The 17,104-nt window shown below is 59.6% G+C and overlaps 1 protein-coding gene across 1 annotated transcript; it reads right to left on the bottom strand.

The window, feature by feature from the left end:
- Window positions 1–379: 379 nt before the first annotated feature.
- Window positions 380–15,511, bottom strand: SLC7A10 (solute carrier family 7 member 10). Its single transcript, XM_024577427.2, has 11 exons — window positions 15,346–15,511; window positions 6,120–6,324; window positions 3,833–3,984; window positions 3,505–3,630; window positions 3,283–3,436; window positions 2,481–2,604; window positions 2,296–2,399; window positions 1,871–1,967; window positions 1,502–1,651; window positions 734–911; window positions 380–507 (listed from the first exon to the last, which is right to left on the bottom strand). Exons 1-11 carry the CDS (start codon window positions 15,494–15,496, stop codon window positions 380–382), a joined length of 1,569 nt encoding a protein of 522 aa, XP_024433195.2. The 5' UTR covers window positions 15,497–15,511.
- Between the last annotated feature and the right edge of the window lie 1,593 nt (window positions 15,512–17,104).

Here is a 17,104-nt window from a genome sequence, read left to right as displayed (position 1 = left end):
TCCTGATCCTCAAAGTCCCTCCCTCTGGGGTGGTCCCAGAGAGGGAGTACCTGGATCACGTGGCAGAGCCCCTGTGCAGAACGTCTCTTCCAGAGCCTCCCGGCACCTTCCCCTCTAGCTCCTCCTGCCCCCGACCTGAGGTCAGCGTACCACCAGCCTGACGTTATTCATCAATTTCTTCGGGGAAAAGCCAGCAGGGCAGTGCCAGCAGGGAACAGGGTCCATATATTAGGGCTTCCTTCACACAGGCCTCTAAGAGTGGGATCTCTTTTTTTTTCCAGGAAAAACAACTTTTTTTTTTTTTTTTTTTTTTTTGCAAAACGCCTCCTCAATAAACAACATGTAAACAGAAATAGCTGCTTCAAGCTCCACAAATGTCTCATTGTGTCTCCAAGGGCTTGTCCAAGGAGGGTAGTGGGGAGGGCTGGAGGGGTCCATTCTCCTCCTCCGGGGCACCCTGGGGGTAGACCACGAAACACAGCTTCTGGCCCCAGTGTGTCATTGATTCTGAGGACAGACAGACAGAAGACCTTGGGTCTGACCCCGTGGGATAGGGGTTCTCAGGGAGCTGCTCCCTTTGTGGTGGGTCCCGGACACTTGGGCCACGTGTGGGGAGAAGTTTGGTGGTGGTCAGGCCCTGTGTCGCCAGCGCAGCTCAAGGGTGAGCTCTGGGTGCGCCCCCGAGAGGGTCCCATCTCCAGCCCCGGCCCCTGGGGGAGGCTGCCCGGCTCACCAGTGAGTCTGTGCACACACTTTGGTTTGCTTCTCCAGAACACTCCCAGGAAGAAAATGGGCACCCCGGTGAGGATGATGATGACACCAACCCCACACACCATGGGCTCTGAGATAAAGCTGAAGACCAGCAGGAAGGCCCAGAAGACCAAGTACGTGGTGGGGACGAGGAGGTTCACCTGTGGAGAGGGAGTGGAGTGCCAATGGTGCGGGATCCCCTGCTCTCCTGCCCCACCACCCTGGGCACCCCAGTGCTTTCCCCCCTTCCCCGGGAGCTGAGACCTGAGAGGTTGGTCCCCTTCTGGCAACAGCCCAACCTTCTGGAAGCCCATTCATTCATGGACGGCCAGTTGGCCAGATTGTTGAGGTTTTGTCAAAATGTCAGCAGGCCTGAGCTCCACACAGTGACTGGATGTGGACTTGCAGCCTGCACTTGGCTGAAGGTCAGTTCTTTTCTGGTCTGCCACATTTCAGGCCCTGAACACTTCCCCAGGTCAAGGGTTTAGATGCAAATGGGAGGACTTTTAGCTCAGTTTAGAGCCTTTTGTTTCAGTGTGGGCCCATGGAATCTGGTGCAGCCATGGGCAAGTGTCTTAGCCTCATTTTCCTGCCTGTAAACCGGGGGGTATTCAGAGTACCCACCTCGTGGTGTTGTTAGGAGGACTGAATAGGTCAGTGCACCCAAAGCATGTGGTAAAATCACCTGATGCTGATGCCCAAACTGGGTGAAGCTCTGAGAGCTTCTAGCATGTCCTCTCCCGGGCCTCACCTTGATGGGCCTGTGGAGCGCCGGCCGCCTCCAGCGCAGCACGAGCAGGCCCAGGATGGTGACGCCATAGCAGAGGTAGTTGATGAAGGACACGTAGTTGATGAGCGTGTACGTGTCTCCCACAAGCATGATCACTGCCGTGGCCCCGCACTGGCAGAGGACCGAGCTGAGGGCTGGCCTCCTGCCCGCCTCCCGTCACCCCTGCAGGCTGTCCTGCGCCTTTGGGCTTAGGCCAGGAGGTTGGTGAGCGCTGGCCCCCCGCTTCCCCTCCACGGGCTGCCCCCCAGGGCCAGGGCTCCTCCCTGCCACTACCCACATTGCCAAATGGCTTGGGCTCCCTGCCCTACCAGCACAGGTCCCCCAACTTACGCAGACAAGGAGGGCAGGGATAGGGGTACAGTGTCTGACATGAATCATGGCCAGGAGGCTGGGCAGGTGCCCTTCTCGGGCTCCAGAGAAGCACAGCCTGGAGGACAGAGATGGTGGGGGCTGTGAGCCTGGCTTGGGGCTCCCCACTGGCCAGTTTGTGGACCTAAGTTCTAGACCTCTTGAGTTGGCACTTCTGACCCCCTGCTCCAGACCCCAACAGCCCCACTAGGCAGTTTTTCCCCTTTCTAACCTGCCTCCCTCTTGCTTTTTGTTCCTGAGTTGGGATCAGACACTCGTTACTGGGGAGCTCATCGTCCTGGCTTTGGGAGGGCCCCACCTGGCAGGATTTCTCTGCTCCAGCACTGCTCACAGGCCAGGGCACCTACCTTGCCTCACCGGGACCACCCACTCCCCAGCCCAGTCACCTGGAGGAGGTGAACAGGTAGCCATTGATCCCTCCGAAAGTGGAAAGTGCCACGGAGACGGGCATGACCCAAGAAAAGTAGCCCAGCAGCTTCTCCCCGAAGGTCTGAGTGAGCACAGGAGAGAGGCAGTGCATGAGCTGGGTGAGGGCAGGGCAGGGCCGGGCACCGAGTGGGGCCCCACTCACCACGGCCACTGCGTTGGAAGCCAGCAGCTCCTGGGGGGACATGGCGGTGAAGTAGGCGATGTTGGTGAAGGCGTACACGAAAGTCACCAGCGGGATGGAGATGAAGATGGCTCGAGGTAGGTTCCTGGGGGCAGTGGTGGATCACGTCAGTGTCGGTCCTCTGGGGATGGGGCCCAGGGGAGTGGAGGCGGGCCAGGGAAGGGGCAGCACTGCTGTCTGTCTTGCCCCCACCACCAACCCCCTAGCCCTAGCCTGGGGGTCAGGCTAGTGGGAGGAAGGGCCATATCATACCCTAAGGGGCAGGCCTAATGTCTGCACTTAAAGAGAAAATTGCATTCAGCCAAAATCAGCCTTGAAAATCCCAGAAGGGCCCTGAGAACTCCGTCCATAGCCCTCGGGTGCCCCTGGGACTCCAAACTGATCCAGCCCCTGCTAGAGCTGCTCACTGTGGGGTCCCTGGCTGAGCACCAGGTGGAGCCACTGGCTTCATCTGCAGGGCCATGTTGTATGCACATGTATGATTTTTGGCTAAATGCATATAGAGGGACCCATCTACAGCGGAACAACGAACCTCAGTGTTTCTGAGGCCCAGCAAGGGGCTGTGACTTGCCCATAGCCCCACAAGACTAGGCTGGAAGACACCTGTCCTGGCTGTCTTTCCAGAGCCATTCCTGTGGTGCAGTGGTATGGACAGGTGCACAGCTAGACCGAGGCACCGGGGACAGCAGGTCTGTGCAGGAGGCTGCCTGTCCCATTGCCCGGCCCTACCACTCCCCGGGGCCCAGCCCAGTGCACTGCTCACTTCCGAGGGTCAACTAGCTCCTCAGTGACATAGTTGAGGAAGTTCCAGCCGCTGAAGGCAAAAGAGCCCTGCAGGAAGGCCAGGGCCAGGTGACCCACAGAGGGCGTCATCCAAAAGTCGAAGGCATTGCTGGGCCTCAGCTCCTCGAAGTGTCCTGGGGGTCCAGAGGTCAAGGGTCAGTGTCATCTCCCCAGCCCCAGGCACAGCCCCACCCTGGCCTACCTTGGAAGATCTGGACAAAGCCCATGCCAATGATGAGTGACAGGGCCAGCAGCTTCCCGCCGGTGAAGATGTCCTGGATTCGTGTGGCCCAGCGCACGCTGGAGCTGTTCACCCATGTCAGAAGCACTGGGGAGGAAAGGTGAAAGGGTGGGTGGGCTGCAGCTAAGTCCCCCTGAGTGGCAGGGGGACGCATATTCTGCAGCAGGCAGAGTGCAGGGAGCTCCCCTCTGAGGCTGACCTCTCTGGGGCTGGTAGCTGGAGCGGTTCCCCAGTCCTCCCACACAAGGCAGGTGGCAGAGGCCTAGCCCAGCCCCAAGTGGGTACTCACTCAGGCAGGCCATGGAGAGCACGCGGGAGGCCGCGGCAGGGGGGATACAGTTGGGGAACACGGGCTGCAGTACATAGTTGGAGAAGGTCATGGAGATGACAGCCAGGCTGGTGGGGTACATGATGAGGACCGCGCTCCAGAGCAGCAGGAAGCTGAAAGGAGTGAGGGCCCGAGTGGCACGGGCATCCCATGCACTGCCTTCCTGGCGGAGCAGGCCCAGCTGCGTGGAGGGGGATGCACCCTGGGGCCTGGAACCCAAAGGCTGGTGCGAGTGCTGGAGGCTGGCTTTGGTCCAGGGAGGCAGGTTTCAACAGACTGCATTCAGCAGTTAAACAGCTATGCGCTGCCCTTGGGCAGGCATTGAGAACCAACCGGGGAACCAACCACCTTTCTAATGGCCAGGCAGCTCCTGGCCACAGGCTGTTTTCTGCACTGGGCTGGGGTGTGGGGGTATGGCTGCCCTGGGACCTGAAATCTGGGCTCCAGCTGCAGCTCTCAGCAGAGCCCCGTGGCTGCAGACGGCTGGCTGAGCTGTGATCCTGTGAGAGACCACACCTTGCAGAGCACCCGCTGGGGGTGGCAAGTAATTTATGTCCCTTCTTCCCCAATTTCACCTCTGCAGAGTGCCCACGTAGGAGTGGGGGCTTTGCCCAAGGCTGTGAGGCCCTACCTGTTCCAGGGGGTCTGCCTGGACCCAGGGGAGGGCCTGTCCATGGGGGTGGTCCTAGCCTCTAGTCCAGCTCTCAAGGGTGGGGATCACCTCATCCAGGGACGTCACTGACTTCTGGGGCACCACGTTTGGTGTCTTCCTTTTGGTCTTCACCCTTGCACTGTAGCCCTGCTTCCTACCCCTTGCTTTGCACCCTCTCCCCACCACCTTGGTTTCTAGGGCAGCCTAACTCCATGACCCTCCCCCTGCTGGGTGCTCCTCTGTGCAAAACCTTGATGCTGGGTGTCTCCAGGCCAAGTGAGGAGGTAGGGTCTTGGGTCCTGCTCTCCTTCCCACCGTGTCTGGTACTCTTTCCAGCGGCACAGCACAACTCTGTTGTCTTAGGCCCCAGGCTCCTATGAGGACCCTGTCCCCAGAAGAGAGCACCCCGGGGTGTGCAAGCCCTGCCAGGGACACATCCATAGCTGCCTTGTTGAAGTCCCCTGATCCAAACTTTGTATGCCTCAGCCTAGACTTTTTCTCTGAGCTCCAGACCTCCCCACCTCCACCCCTACCCCGGCTAAGACCTGACTGAGCATTTTCCCAGATGTGCCACAGACCCCACTGATGTACCAAGTCCCACCCGAAAATCTCCCCCTTGCCAACCCAGGAACTACTGTCTCTGAAGCCTATCCAGTGGGAAAGCAAATGTCACTTCTGCTGCACCTGCCTCTCCCTCATGCCACCCTGGCTATCACCTCCTCCTGAATGATTCTGGAAACTTCCTGTACCTTTGTTGAGGCCCTCAGCATGGCTCAGCTGGACAACTGCAACAGCCTTGCTCTCTCTCCACCCCCAGGCTGCCCCACCCCTCTGGGCCCTGTTGCCTACCATGGATCTGACAAGCCGGCCCAGGCTACCACCCTCTGTACATGCTCCAACTCCTCACTGCTCAGCTGAGAAAATGCCACTCTTCCTCCAAGCTTTGGCACAAACGTGGTTTTTCTGGGGAGCCTTCCTAGGTAGTTGGTACCCTGTTGTCTTGGTTGCTGGGCTACTGCCCCTCAGAGCTGCGATCCTCTAGGTTTTAATCACATTTGAGGGGCAGTTTCCCTACTGACCATGAGCAATGTGAGGACAGGGATGCATCTTTCTATCACAGCATCCCTGGCCCTCTGCACACAGTAGGTGCTCAGCTAACGTTCACTAGTGAATAAAGGAGTACTGGGAGCTATTCAAAGGGGAGCTCTTGCAGGGTGCTGAAAGGAATGTCATAGTCCCCTCCCACCCCCCCATATGGGCTTCCTGGATGCTAGCAATTACCTAGAGGTTTCAGACAGTAAGGGCTTCCCTATCCAGAAGCACCGGGAAAGGGGAGGGAGAGTGGGGCTTAGAGACAGGTTTATTTGAATGGAAACAGAGAGGTCAAAAGGCCAGCTGGAATGTGTAGATTGAGTGGGGTGAGCGTTGGTACCCTGGCCTTGGAAAGTGGTCCAACAGCCCCACCCCCTTCCCTCCATCCACCCCCATGACCTTCCTGTGATGTGAGGAGAGGAAGAAGAAGCCCAGGTCTAGACCCAACTGGCCATTCATTCTGAGGAGGCTCCCCCCACCAAGTTGCTGGTGCCCCACACTCACCCAGACAGGCCCCCGAAGATCTCGGTGACATAGGCATAGTCCCCGCCAGACTTAGGGATGGCGACTCCCAGCTCCGCGTAGCAGAGGGAGCCCAGGGCGGTGACGCCCCCACCCAGGACCCAGACGAAGAGGGCCAGACCCACAGAGCCAGAGTGCTCCAGGACCCCCTTGGGGGAGATGAAGATCCCGGAGCCTATGATGTTCCCTGTGGGGGAGATGGAGAGGCTGCAGTGAGGAAGAGAGCCCCCCCCGCCCCGCCCCCGCCAGGCTGCTCCCTGGAGGAGGAGGGACGGGAACCTGGAGGCATGTGGATGATGGCACTGGGCTCCTCAAAACTGCAGCCACCCTGGACTCATCATCTTCCCTCCTTAGTCCCTGGCATGGGGGCGGCACCTTGTCCATTCAGCCAGGCTCCCCTGCCAGAGACAGGTCTTGTACCGAGTTCCTCTGCCTGCCCCCTCCCCCCTTCCTGCCCCTTACTCGCATGAGGTGGGGCAAGCACAAGAGAGGAGGCTCAGCCATGTGAGTGATGGCAGAGTGGCGGCCACTCCTGTACATTCCCACCGGGGCCAGACTCAGCCCCTTGCCCCCAGCTGAGGCCTCTAGTCTTCTTGGTCTCCAGCACCTGTCTTACTTCCAACCTGCTGGCCAGAGCTGGCCTCCTAAAGCAAGACCTTGACCATGACACGTTCTTGCTACTCTCCTGTTGGTTGAAGTCCAAACACATAGAGTGGCTGAGGAAGTGTACCTCCTCTATGAAGCCCTCCTTGACCATGCTGGTTTGGGATCCTCCCTCCACTTCACACCACTGTGGGCCCCCAGACCCTGCCTGTACTTTATTTGTCTTCCATCTCCCCTTTCCCTGTAAAGGAGCCCCTCTGCCTGCTTCCTCCCTGACCTAGGACCCAGGCTGCAGACACAGAATCTGAAGAGAACTTGCTTGATTCCTGGCTCTGTGAACATGTTTCAGGTCTTGGGCAAGGGCCAGTGGGGTGCATTTTCAGGGCTGGGGGTTGGAGAGGGCAACGGAGTGGGAGTCTTGGCCTGGCCTGAAGTTTGGACATGGGCTGCCTTTCACCTTGGGACAGCCCGCTGGTTGCAAAGAGAGGTCACTGCCCTAATCCCAGGAACCTAATGGGAAATCCCAGCTGGGGCTTAGGAGACCTGGGGACCTCTCCCGGCTCAGGTCACCTTTTGAGTCCCGTCTGTACAATGGGATTATGAGGATTCAGTGAGATACCGTCAAGGAAGCCTTCAGCTATACTCAGATGTGCTCAGCATCTTCACTGGCGTGATTCTGTGTATTGTCTGCAAGCTCACCTGCTTCCTCAGAACATAGCAGGCACTCAATACACTTCTGTTGAGTAAACTAATGGATGAATAAATGGCCTAATGCCCAACGTGGCACCAATGCCCTGATGTGAAGGACTCACTTCCTCATCTGTGAGGCGGAGGCAGCACTCTCTGCTCACCTGCCCATAGGGGGACTGTGAAGGTGAGCAGAGGGGGTGGCTGGCTTCCAAGGCTCGGGTGCGAGTGCAATCTGCTTTGGTCATGGAAGGTCTGCCTTGCTGCTGGGGCTGACTGAGTCCTGGGCACTGGGGCGGGGGTGGTACTCCCTCAACTCACAGTGTCTGGGAGTGGGACAGTGGGAAATGCTCAGGGCCCAAGCCAGGGTCTGCAGAGTAGGTTCCCAGGACAAGCAAGACTCTGCGCGCCCACTTAGCCGTCAGCTCCCTGCCAGTTAGGGTAAAGAGGGGGCAGGGCTCTGGGTACCTGGGTGTCATCATCCACGCACAGGAATCAGCTCAGGTCACTGGCAACCTGCACTAGGGCCTGTCCCAGAGGACGTTATCCCCGAATCCACAGGCCACAGGAGTAGAAAAGCACCATTGCTGGGACCTGGGGCTCAGTCTCTCGACACGATCACCCCCACCTGCCAGCACCCGGTGGGGGAAGTGCACATCCGTCAGAGAAGAGCCCGCCTGCTCCACCTGCCAGGCCCACAGGCGGGTCTGGAAGAGGACACAGCTGCGGTGGCCAATCTGCATGCATTCCTTGTCCACGGTGCTACCCTCCACCCCCACCCCCGGCCGACACAGATTTCCAGTCTGGACAGCCACGACGCTCCACTTGGTTTTCCAGTCACATCCCAGGAGCCCTAAATACATCCAGATAAGGATGAAAGAATTTCTGTCCTTTAGCCCCCAGAGGTAAGTTGTGCCCTCAGCCTGCTTCCAGCAGGGAGAGGGGCAACCTCCCTCACCTACGACGGGTGCCCAGGGCCTGGGTGGGCTGTTGGGTCTCTAAAAGGCCTTTGAGTTCACTCTACCCGGCAGCAGAGTCTATGTTCTCAGGACCTGGTGGAGTGGGATTTGCCAAAAGCCAGTGAGGTTGGAAGCCAGCGGGGGCTGGGTGGCCTTGGAAGGAGCTGGGTGCATTTGGGCTGGGGGTATCCAGGGCCCCAAGCCACCCACCCTGTGCGGACCCCACCAGTCTACACAATTCAGCCTGGCAGAGCCTCATGGGCATAGCCCTCAGGGAAGCTACACTTGGCACCTTGTCCCCAAGGCTGGGGTCTGAAAGGGGCATAGTGCTAGCCTGTGCCCAGTAGCTGGAGACTCAAATGCTGGGATCCAGGGGAATGGGTTGGGGGTGAGGCATCGCTATTGTTTTGGACACATGGCCTCAGGCTACAGGGAAGGACTACTCCCCATGGCCTAAAGGAACGTGTGTGCCAGCTAATGTGGCATGTCCCTGGGGGCCACTGCTTTGGGGCCTGCACAACTGCAGTCTGTGCTAGGAGGTGGCAGAAAACCCTGTGAGGTCCATGGGCTGCCCTTGACACCACTCACATGGGCTGGGTGGGGCTCTGCAAGGAGCAACAGCAGCTGTGGGCCTGGGTAAGTGGCACTGGGCAGGGAGTGGGAGGGAGGACGATGAGGACAGGGCTGGGGGCCTCCAGCACTGGGATGGTCCAGGAGTTGTGGGGAAGGGACCGTTGAGCTGTAAGGAGGTGCTGTGGGGGTGCCTGCCCAGCCCTCAGTGGTGGGGGCGCGGGCCTCCCTTCTCAGTCCTCACGCTCAAGCCCAGCAGAATCAGCTCTGCCTGATTCAGGGAGTAGCAGCAGACAAGCCCAGCCCTAGGGGATCCTACTGTGGAGGAAGAGGAACAACGGGAACCAGGAACATGGGACCGTCTGGACACACTGCTGAGAGCCGGCGCAGGTGTCTGACTAATGTCCGGCTGGAGAAACGTGGGCTGTGAGGCCTCCACGTTCCCATCCACCCCATGGGATGGCTGCTCCACGGTGCCTGCAGGTCCTCGGTGGGGATGGAGCTCCCAGGCAGATGGGTGAGGATGTGAGGAGGCCCCTTCCACTCTCCTCTCGCCCCTCTTCTCTCAGAGCTGGGTGGCCTTTATCACACTAAGATGTTTGTCCTGACGGGGCTCACCCGGCTCCGAGGAGGAATAAAGAAAGGGCCATTGTTCCTGAGGCTGCTGTGGTGTGCACTGACCTATTTCTGGGAGGCAGCAGCAGACCACGGAGGTCACAGGGGTGGACTGTGGAGGTCGTGGTGGTGGAAGGAGCCAGCTGCCCATGGTGTGCGTGTGGGGAATGCACAGTGTGGCTCGGGCAGGGGGCGGCGAGGTCCTATCAGGCTGCCGGCACCACCCTTCAGCCCTAGAAACACTTTCAGGAGTTGGCTGTGTGGCCTCAGGCCAGTGCTGCCCTTCTGGGCCTCAGTTTCCCCTTCTGCCAGGGAGGGCCACTGGGCGAGGGAGCAGTAAACGGCTGGTCCAACCCTGACTTTGGCAGAGGCACTGAGGCCAGGACGGCATGTGTCTTGTACGGGCACGGGGCCCAAGGAAACACAGTCTGCTCAGGGCCCCTGGAGGTCTCTCTCCAGCTCACTGGCCTCCCAGAAGCAACACTGCCCCCAGGAAGTCCTCCTGACTCCTCACCTTGGCCCCCATCACCTGGACCTTGCCCCATTGCCATGGTATCTGAAGGACGGCCAGGAAGTGACTCCTTTATTTGCCACCCTGAGGGAAGGGTCTGTGCCGGCCTGCTGAGATGAAAGGCCTGAGTTCCCCAAAAGGACAGGGAACTCACAGGGCTAGGTCACCTTACACCCACCTTGCCTATCACTGACACAGAGAGCAGGTCGCATTGCCCCCTTGGGCCTGATCAGGGGCTGGCCATGGGCCAGGCCTTCTTCCTTTGCTCTGGGCAGTGAGTTCCAGCACCTTCCATTAGGACATGATCCATGTGGCCTGTGGCCTCCAAATTCTCTGGAAGATACAGAAGCTCCGAAGAGCTCCAAACTCCCATTGGTAGGTCCTAAGGCCCCCAGGCCATGGGCAACGGCACTTACTAGTTGAGAACTCCCAGATCTGGGTTCCAACCCCAGAACCCTTGAGATGGGGGCTGTGGACACGGCACTTCATCTCTGTGAGCCTTCTTATCCGTAAAATGGGGAGATGAGGAAGTGATGCAGTGCTCCCACCCGGACTGGCCCATCAGAGGACCCAGGAAGTGCCTACAGATCCTAGTGTTTATCATCCACCTTAGGGACAACTCAGGCCACTCGATCTGGCCTTTGGAGACCTGACTCCCACGGGACCTCAACACCCTGGGGTCAGAAGCCAGGGCCCTAATTTGGGGGCCCTGCCAGCCCCCTGTGCCTCTAAGCACATGAATGCCCTTACAGTGAGAGTGTGTCAGGCACCCCTTCGGGGGACAAAAATGCCTGCTGAGGTCTTGGCAGAACTCTAGGGAGGTGAGTGGGGCGTTTCCAGGACATGCCTGAATTGCCAATTGGCCGGCATGCATGTCTGGCCTAACCTTCTTTCCTTTTGAGAGAGACGAGTAGCAGTGTGGAGCCCTCTCTGCCTGGCCCGCTCAGCCCAGCCTGGCCTTGTTTAGCGAGCCTCGCCCATGTCCTGTCTCCAGTCTGAGTCTCGCCAGGTGCCCGGTGAACTCCATGCTGCAGCACCGGGCAGTGAAGCCGCATCTCACTTGCCTCATCATCAGCATCTCACAGGTCAGCCCCTTCCTCCCACAGGGCAGCCTCCTGGCCCTCCTCCTACCTTGTTGGCTGCTCTTTCTTGAACTCCTTTGCTGGGTGCTTCTCATTTCTCCTACCTCCTGGTCAGCAGGTGCCCACAGCTTAGTCTTGGGGTCTTTTCCCTTTTCTTTCAACACTCACTCCCTAGGAGACCTCATCCAGAACCCCCAGCTTCTGCTGGCAACTCCCAAATCTATATCCCTAGCATGTACCTCCCTGCTAAACTAAACCTGCAAACCCACCTGATCACTCAATGGGCATCTCGCATGTCACGTGTTCAAAACAGGATTCCTGACTTGCAGCCTCTTTCCCCCCAAATCTGCTCCTCTCACAGTCTTCCCCGGTCAGTAAATGGTGAACTGTCCTCCCAGCTGCACAGCCCCAACCTTGGTGTCACTCTTGCCTCACCTCTCGCTCCCCGCATGTCCTCCTCATACATCCTTCACCGTCACAAACCCTTCGGCTCTATCTACCGAACTCACCCAGAACTGAACCTCCCCCAGTACCTCCGCTGCTGCCACTGTGCTCTGGGCCACTGCCCCCTCTATTTGTGTTTTATAACCCATCTGAGGGTATGTTCATTGATGAGAGAGAGAGAAGTGTGAGAGAGAAACAGTGCATCAACCTCTTGTACACGTCCCGGCCGGGGATCAAACCCTCAACCTAGGTTTGTGCCCTGACCGGGAATCAAAGCCGCCATCTTTTGGTGTATGGGATGACGCTCCAGCCAACTGCGCCACCTGTCTAGGTGACTCCTCTATCCTGCTGACCAGACTTCCTGCTTCTACCCCTGCTGCCCACAGCCTCTGCTTCAGTAGTGAGCCCCATCCCATCCCCTCGCACCCCTCCCTCCCCCTCCCCTCCTCTCTCATCCCATCTCACTCCATCTCCCTTTTGCTCAAAGCCTACCGGAGCTCTCATCACACAAACAGAAGGCAAACTCTTTACTGGGTCCCGCAAGGCCGACGCAAATTAGACCCCAACCCACTCCTGACTCATCAGTAATCTATCATCCCTCCTCCTGCCTAAATTTTCCCACCTTAGCATGCATATCACTACCCTGTCGGGTGAACATTCAGCTCCTTTATGGTGCTTGCCCTCTGACTTCCACGCAGAAAGCCAGCGCCAGCAGGATAGGGATATTGTCTGTGTTGCTCCCTGCTGTGTCTCCAGCACCTAGAACAAGGTCTGACACTGCTCAGTATCTGATGTTAAATGGATGAGCGAGTGTGTTCAGTGCTGGCAGGCCCTGCCCTTGCAGCCAGAGCTGTCTGGGCCCCTGTGGCTTCCCAGAGTGCACAGGGCATCTGACCCTGGGCTGGTTGCAGCCTCAGGCTCTCAGTTTCCTCCTCTGTAAACTGGGGCTGAGAGGAGGCACAGAGCAGCTTCTGAGTGACTTTCTGCCTCCTCAGGGCTTTCCTCTGAGCAGCCCAGCCACCTCCAGTCCTAAGGAGCACAGACAGGGGCCTGGGCAAGGCTGGATGGGCAGGGATCAGTTCCTAGGGAGATGGGATTCATGAAGCAGACCCCTGAGTTGCTGAACATACTTGAGCCCGATGCACAAATGCCTGCATGGGCTGGATACTTGAGTCAAAGGGAGAAAGCGAAGACAGGACAGCTTGATCAGCAGACCCAGGGGTGATCCCCATCTGCTGGACCCGGGCTCTTCCCTTCCTCGGATGGAAGGGTATGGACTGAGAAGAAGCTGGTGGAGGTCCCTGGGTCAGGACAAGACACCCGGCATGTACAGCCCTGGCTAGGGTGCGGGAGCTGGGGAAGATTTCTGTCCATCTGTTTGTTCATCCTTCTGTAGTGGAGTGTAGAGCTCAGTACATCCTGGCTCAAGGCAGCATGAAGACAGGCAAAGGGTTGAAAAATGAACCCAAATCTGCTTCTGAATCCCAAGACTGTCACCTGTGGCGGTGTCATTCAACTCCCAGCCGCAGTTTCTATGTCTGTACAATGGCTACACAAATTCCCGTTTTGCAAGGCAGGCATGAGCATCGCATGAGATAAAGGGAGGACATGTGAGAAGAGGCGGTTTTCTGAATAGGTGCTGGATGCGGCCATGTCCCACACAGCCCTGTCCCGGCTGGGTTTTCCTCCTGCTGGCCTGTCCCCTGCTGCTATGCTCCCAGAGGCCAGCAGGTGCTGCCTGAAACACATCTTAGGTGTGGTCACAGTCTAGCCCAAAGCCCTTCCATTCCTGTTGCATTCCTGAAAGCCCCACTCCTGAGCTTGGGACTGGCAGGAAGGTCAAGGGGAGAGGATTTTAGGATCTTCAGGGAAGACGTATCTGGAAGTCTTACAGATAAGTTCAGTGGCTGGTAACACACAAGGAAGATTATGGAGTATAATATAAAGTTCTCAAGACTTTTGAAGCTAAAATATGATACTTTCCAGACATTTTTTATTTTGACCAGCTTCCCCAGGGCAGAAAAGTGGGGTGATATGTGGGACATGGGCCCCCCAGAACAGTGAATGGGGAGTAAGTTGGTGGGTGCCTTCAGGGCATGAGATGGGGAGGGCAGTGCTGGCCCTGACTCAGTCCACACCTGCCTCCTCCCTCTTCTCCTGTCACCTTCTGGTCCAGGCTGATGCTCCCCTGGTCTGTCTCTTGCCCAGTCCATCCTCCTGTCTGCTGTTACCCTTCAAAGCTCTCCACGGAGGGCTGCTGAACCACGCTGAGTGTCCTGGACTGGGTCAGGCCATCTGTGCTCTGTTCCTGAGTCTGCCACCCCTGGGCCAGTCCCCCCTGAGGAGGCAGAGTAGGAATACAGCTCAAGGATACTGGACCTGCTGAGGTGGCCCAGAAAGAGCACTGTAGCTGGCTCCAGACATGCCTCAACCCCAGCCTCTTGGCCCATCCATGATGTGTGGGCTTCCCCTTCCTGGGGACACAGCGTCTAGAGAGAGTGTGGACTGAGACAAAGCTCTAGCCAGTACCTTGGCCAAATCCCGGGAACCAGCCCTTCCTGCCAGCAAACAGTCAAGCAGGGGCACCTTAGTCCAAGAAGGTCTCAGGGCTGGGTCAGTGCTCCTGGAAGATGCCATTCCAGGGCCAGTGGGGAGGCAGAGAACTACCTGCAGGGGAGCTGTGTTCTGGGGCAATTCTTGGTGTGCATGTGGGGTCTCGCCAGGAGCCAGGCCCCGGGGGTCTGGGGATGGGTGGGCAGCGGGTGCACCAGCAGCTCCCACTGGTTGTGGGGGAGATAGATGGAGACCAGTCAAGACCCCTTTCATTCACCCCTCCAGCCATGACTCTTGTGACACAGGAGGGTCTCCGAAGCACCAGATATGGACACAGGCACAGGACTGGGTGAGCTAGTCCCTGAGAAGTCAGTGTTCATGACTTAGGACAGAAAGAGGAAAATCCCACCACTGTTGTCACTGTCCTGAGCCCTCTGTCTACCTAGAAGTCTGCATCTGGGGCAGGACACAGGGACCCATTCTGACGTGAGGAAGCTGGGGCCAGAGCACCGGAGGCTGAGAGTGCCAATTGGAGTCCCAGCTCCGGGAGTAGTTGGCTTTTTTGCAGGCCTGGTCTGCCCCACGGCCAACACCGCCTTCTCTCATCTCTGGCTGCTCCGCCCCCAGAGTCCTGCCACCAAACTGCAATAAATACACTCTGAACCTAGTTCCCCACTAGCTGGCTCTGTTTGTCGAGTCTGTCCGCAGTCCCTCCTGTTTTTAAAGACTAAATCACTCGCTCCGAGTGGCACTTGGACCCTGCACATAGTAGGGACTTAGCTTGAGCCACAGCCCAGAGGCCTTAGCTGGGTCAGCCTACCCAGCCTCCACACTTACAAGGCTCCTGCACTTCAGGCAGGACCACAGTCCTCTCCATTTCATAGATGAAAAAACTGAGGGTAACTGCCTGGCTGAAGCCCCAGAGCGAAGTAAAGGCAGGAGGATTCCAGCGGCGGACGGAACCCACACCTCTCTCAGGCACGAAAATTCGGGGCTCCTTGGGAGGTGGGAACAAGCCCAGCGGCGCGACACTGCAGGCGCTCTGGCAGTCCCCTCACCTACCGTCCCACGGTCGCAGGCCGGCAGGAGGGCCAGGAGAGGGGTGCTCCTAGTCCCGAGCGGCCGCGTGCCTCAAGCCTTGCGCCCTGCATTGGAGGCACCCGCCCGACAGGGCCCCCGCTCACCGATGATGATGGTGCAGGCGCTAAGCAGCCCGATCTCCTTCTTGAGCGTCACCCGCTCCGAGGCGCCGGGGCCGGGCCCTGGGCCGGGGGAAGGCGAGGGCGCAGGGCCGGCGTTCCCGCGCCCGCTCGGCTGCTGCGTGGGGCCGGCCATTTCGCTGTCCAGCTGCGTCCCCGCTCCCTGCGCTGTCCCGTCTATCCGACTGGCCGCCTGTCCGTCGGTCCGTCCGTCTGTGGGTAAGCTCACTAACGTCGCAGCCCTTGCAGCCCGGACAGCGCTCCCGGGCGGGCGCATGCGCTGGCGCGGGGCCCGGGCGGTGGGCCCGGGGCGGCGGGGGCCCGGGAGGGGCGGAAGGAGGGCCGGCCGGCACCCCTCCCCCACCTTCCTTAAAGTAAACTCCCCCCGCGGCCCCTCTGCTCAGTCCTGGCCTCGGGGCAGAGCTAGGAAGAACTTTGTAGTTGAGAGAAGGAAGGGACCCTCCTGCTGCCCGAGTTACATCCCCTCGTGGGCTGGGGGGTGGGGGTGGGGGAGCTGGACTCAAAGGCAAGACTGACCGTGCCGTCAAGGGGACTGAGGACGCGGGCGAAATGCGAGTTGCCCGTGTGTTGGGACCCGCCGAGTACCAGCGCCTCCGGGGAGGGGTGCAGAGTGGGTGGAAGCTGAGCCCCGAGGCGCAGGAGCGAGTGGCGCGGCCGGACGGCAGCTTTCTGACCCCTCCTTGGCTTCCAGACGGTGGTGCGGGGTGGGGGGTGGGGAGTGAGGTGCCCTCCGCACCACCACCCAAGTCTGGAGCCTCCAGCCCTCATCCGGGGAGGCCCTGTTGCCTTGTGGGGGTCCTGGAAGGGGTTTGCCCCGCCACCCCGCCCTCCGCGGGGCTCTGGGCCACGTCGGGCAGGCTCCGTTTGCACACGTCTGGCCACAGTTGGGAGTCGGGGATCAGCGGACTAGGACTCTGGTCTTGGGCCCCGCGTGGTCCAGCCCGGCTTCAGGAGACGAGGTCACCTCAACTGCTGCGAGACACAGACAAGGGGGCTGCGGCCCCGGAGGTGGCAGGAGGGGGTCGGGCTTGCGGGATCCGAGGGAGGTTTCCTCCTCCCGGAAGCCGTCCGGATTGTGCCGCTCCGGCCCGCGGGGCAGACACGCGGGAGGCCGCGTCGGGGGCCACCGGGGCTGCGGGCGGGGCGAGCCTGGCACCGTGCGGCCCGCGGCGGAACAGCCTTTGTCCTTTCCTGGCGGCCGCCGCGACGCGCTGTCCCCTGCATGTGGATGAGGCCGCGCCAGGCTCCCCGTCCTCCCCCGCCCGCGGCCTCGCGGCTTGCGAGAGACCCCGCCTGGGGTCGGACGGCCGTGGGGGGGGGGGGCGGGGGTCGAGGTCCGGTCCTGGGCTGTGCGCTGGGTCTCGGGGTTCGAGCGCCGTGGTGCAGGAGTTCGTCGGCTGAGAAGGGTCTTTCGAAGTTGAGGGGGGCCCTGGGGGTAGGGAGCGGGATGGACACTGGGTGGACGTGCTGGAGGGGACAGGCAGGGGAGGCCACCCGGAGCAGCTTCACCCTTCACGGTCCCGTCGGAGTCGCATTCTTGGCGCCCTGCGCTTCCCGCCCCAGAGACGCGTTCTTCGGCCGGCTCCCTTAAAGGGGCCTCGCGGCGGTGGGGAGGGGGTGGGGTCGGGGCACGGGCAGCAGAGATCTGGAGACTCTTGATCTTCGAGGGTAGTCCCTGCCTGCTGGTCGGACTAGTACACCCTGGGGTTGGCGTGAGTCTCAC

The sequence above is a fragment of the Desmodus rotundus genome, chromosome 12, assembly GCF_022682495.2.
Source record: "Desmodus rotundus isolate HL8 chromosome 12, HLdesRot8A.1, whole genome shotgun sequence".
NCBI lineage: Eukaryota > Metazoa > Chordata > Mammalia > Chiroptera > Phyllostomidae > Desmodus > Desmodus rotundus.
Note: the sequence above shows the minus strand (reverse complement) of the source record. Positions and strands in the feature narration are given on the sequence as shown.

Excerpts from the sequence above, each read along its gene's own strand:
- SLC7A10 (XM_024577427.2), bottom strand. The coding sequence starts at position 15,496 with ATGGCCGGCCCCACGCAGCAGCCGAGCGGGCGCGGGAACGCCGGCCCT. Across the intron at positions 3,437-3,504 it reads CTTTGTCCAGATCTTCCAAG|GACACTTCGAGGAGCTGAGG; the intron begins GTAGGCCAGGGT and ends CTGGACCCCCAG. Across the intron at positions 1,652-1,870 it reads TCCCTGCCCTCCTTGTCTGC|TGCGGGGCCACGGCAGTGAT; the intron begins GTAAGTTGGGGG and ends GTCCTCTGCCAG.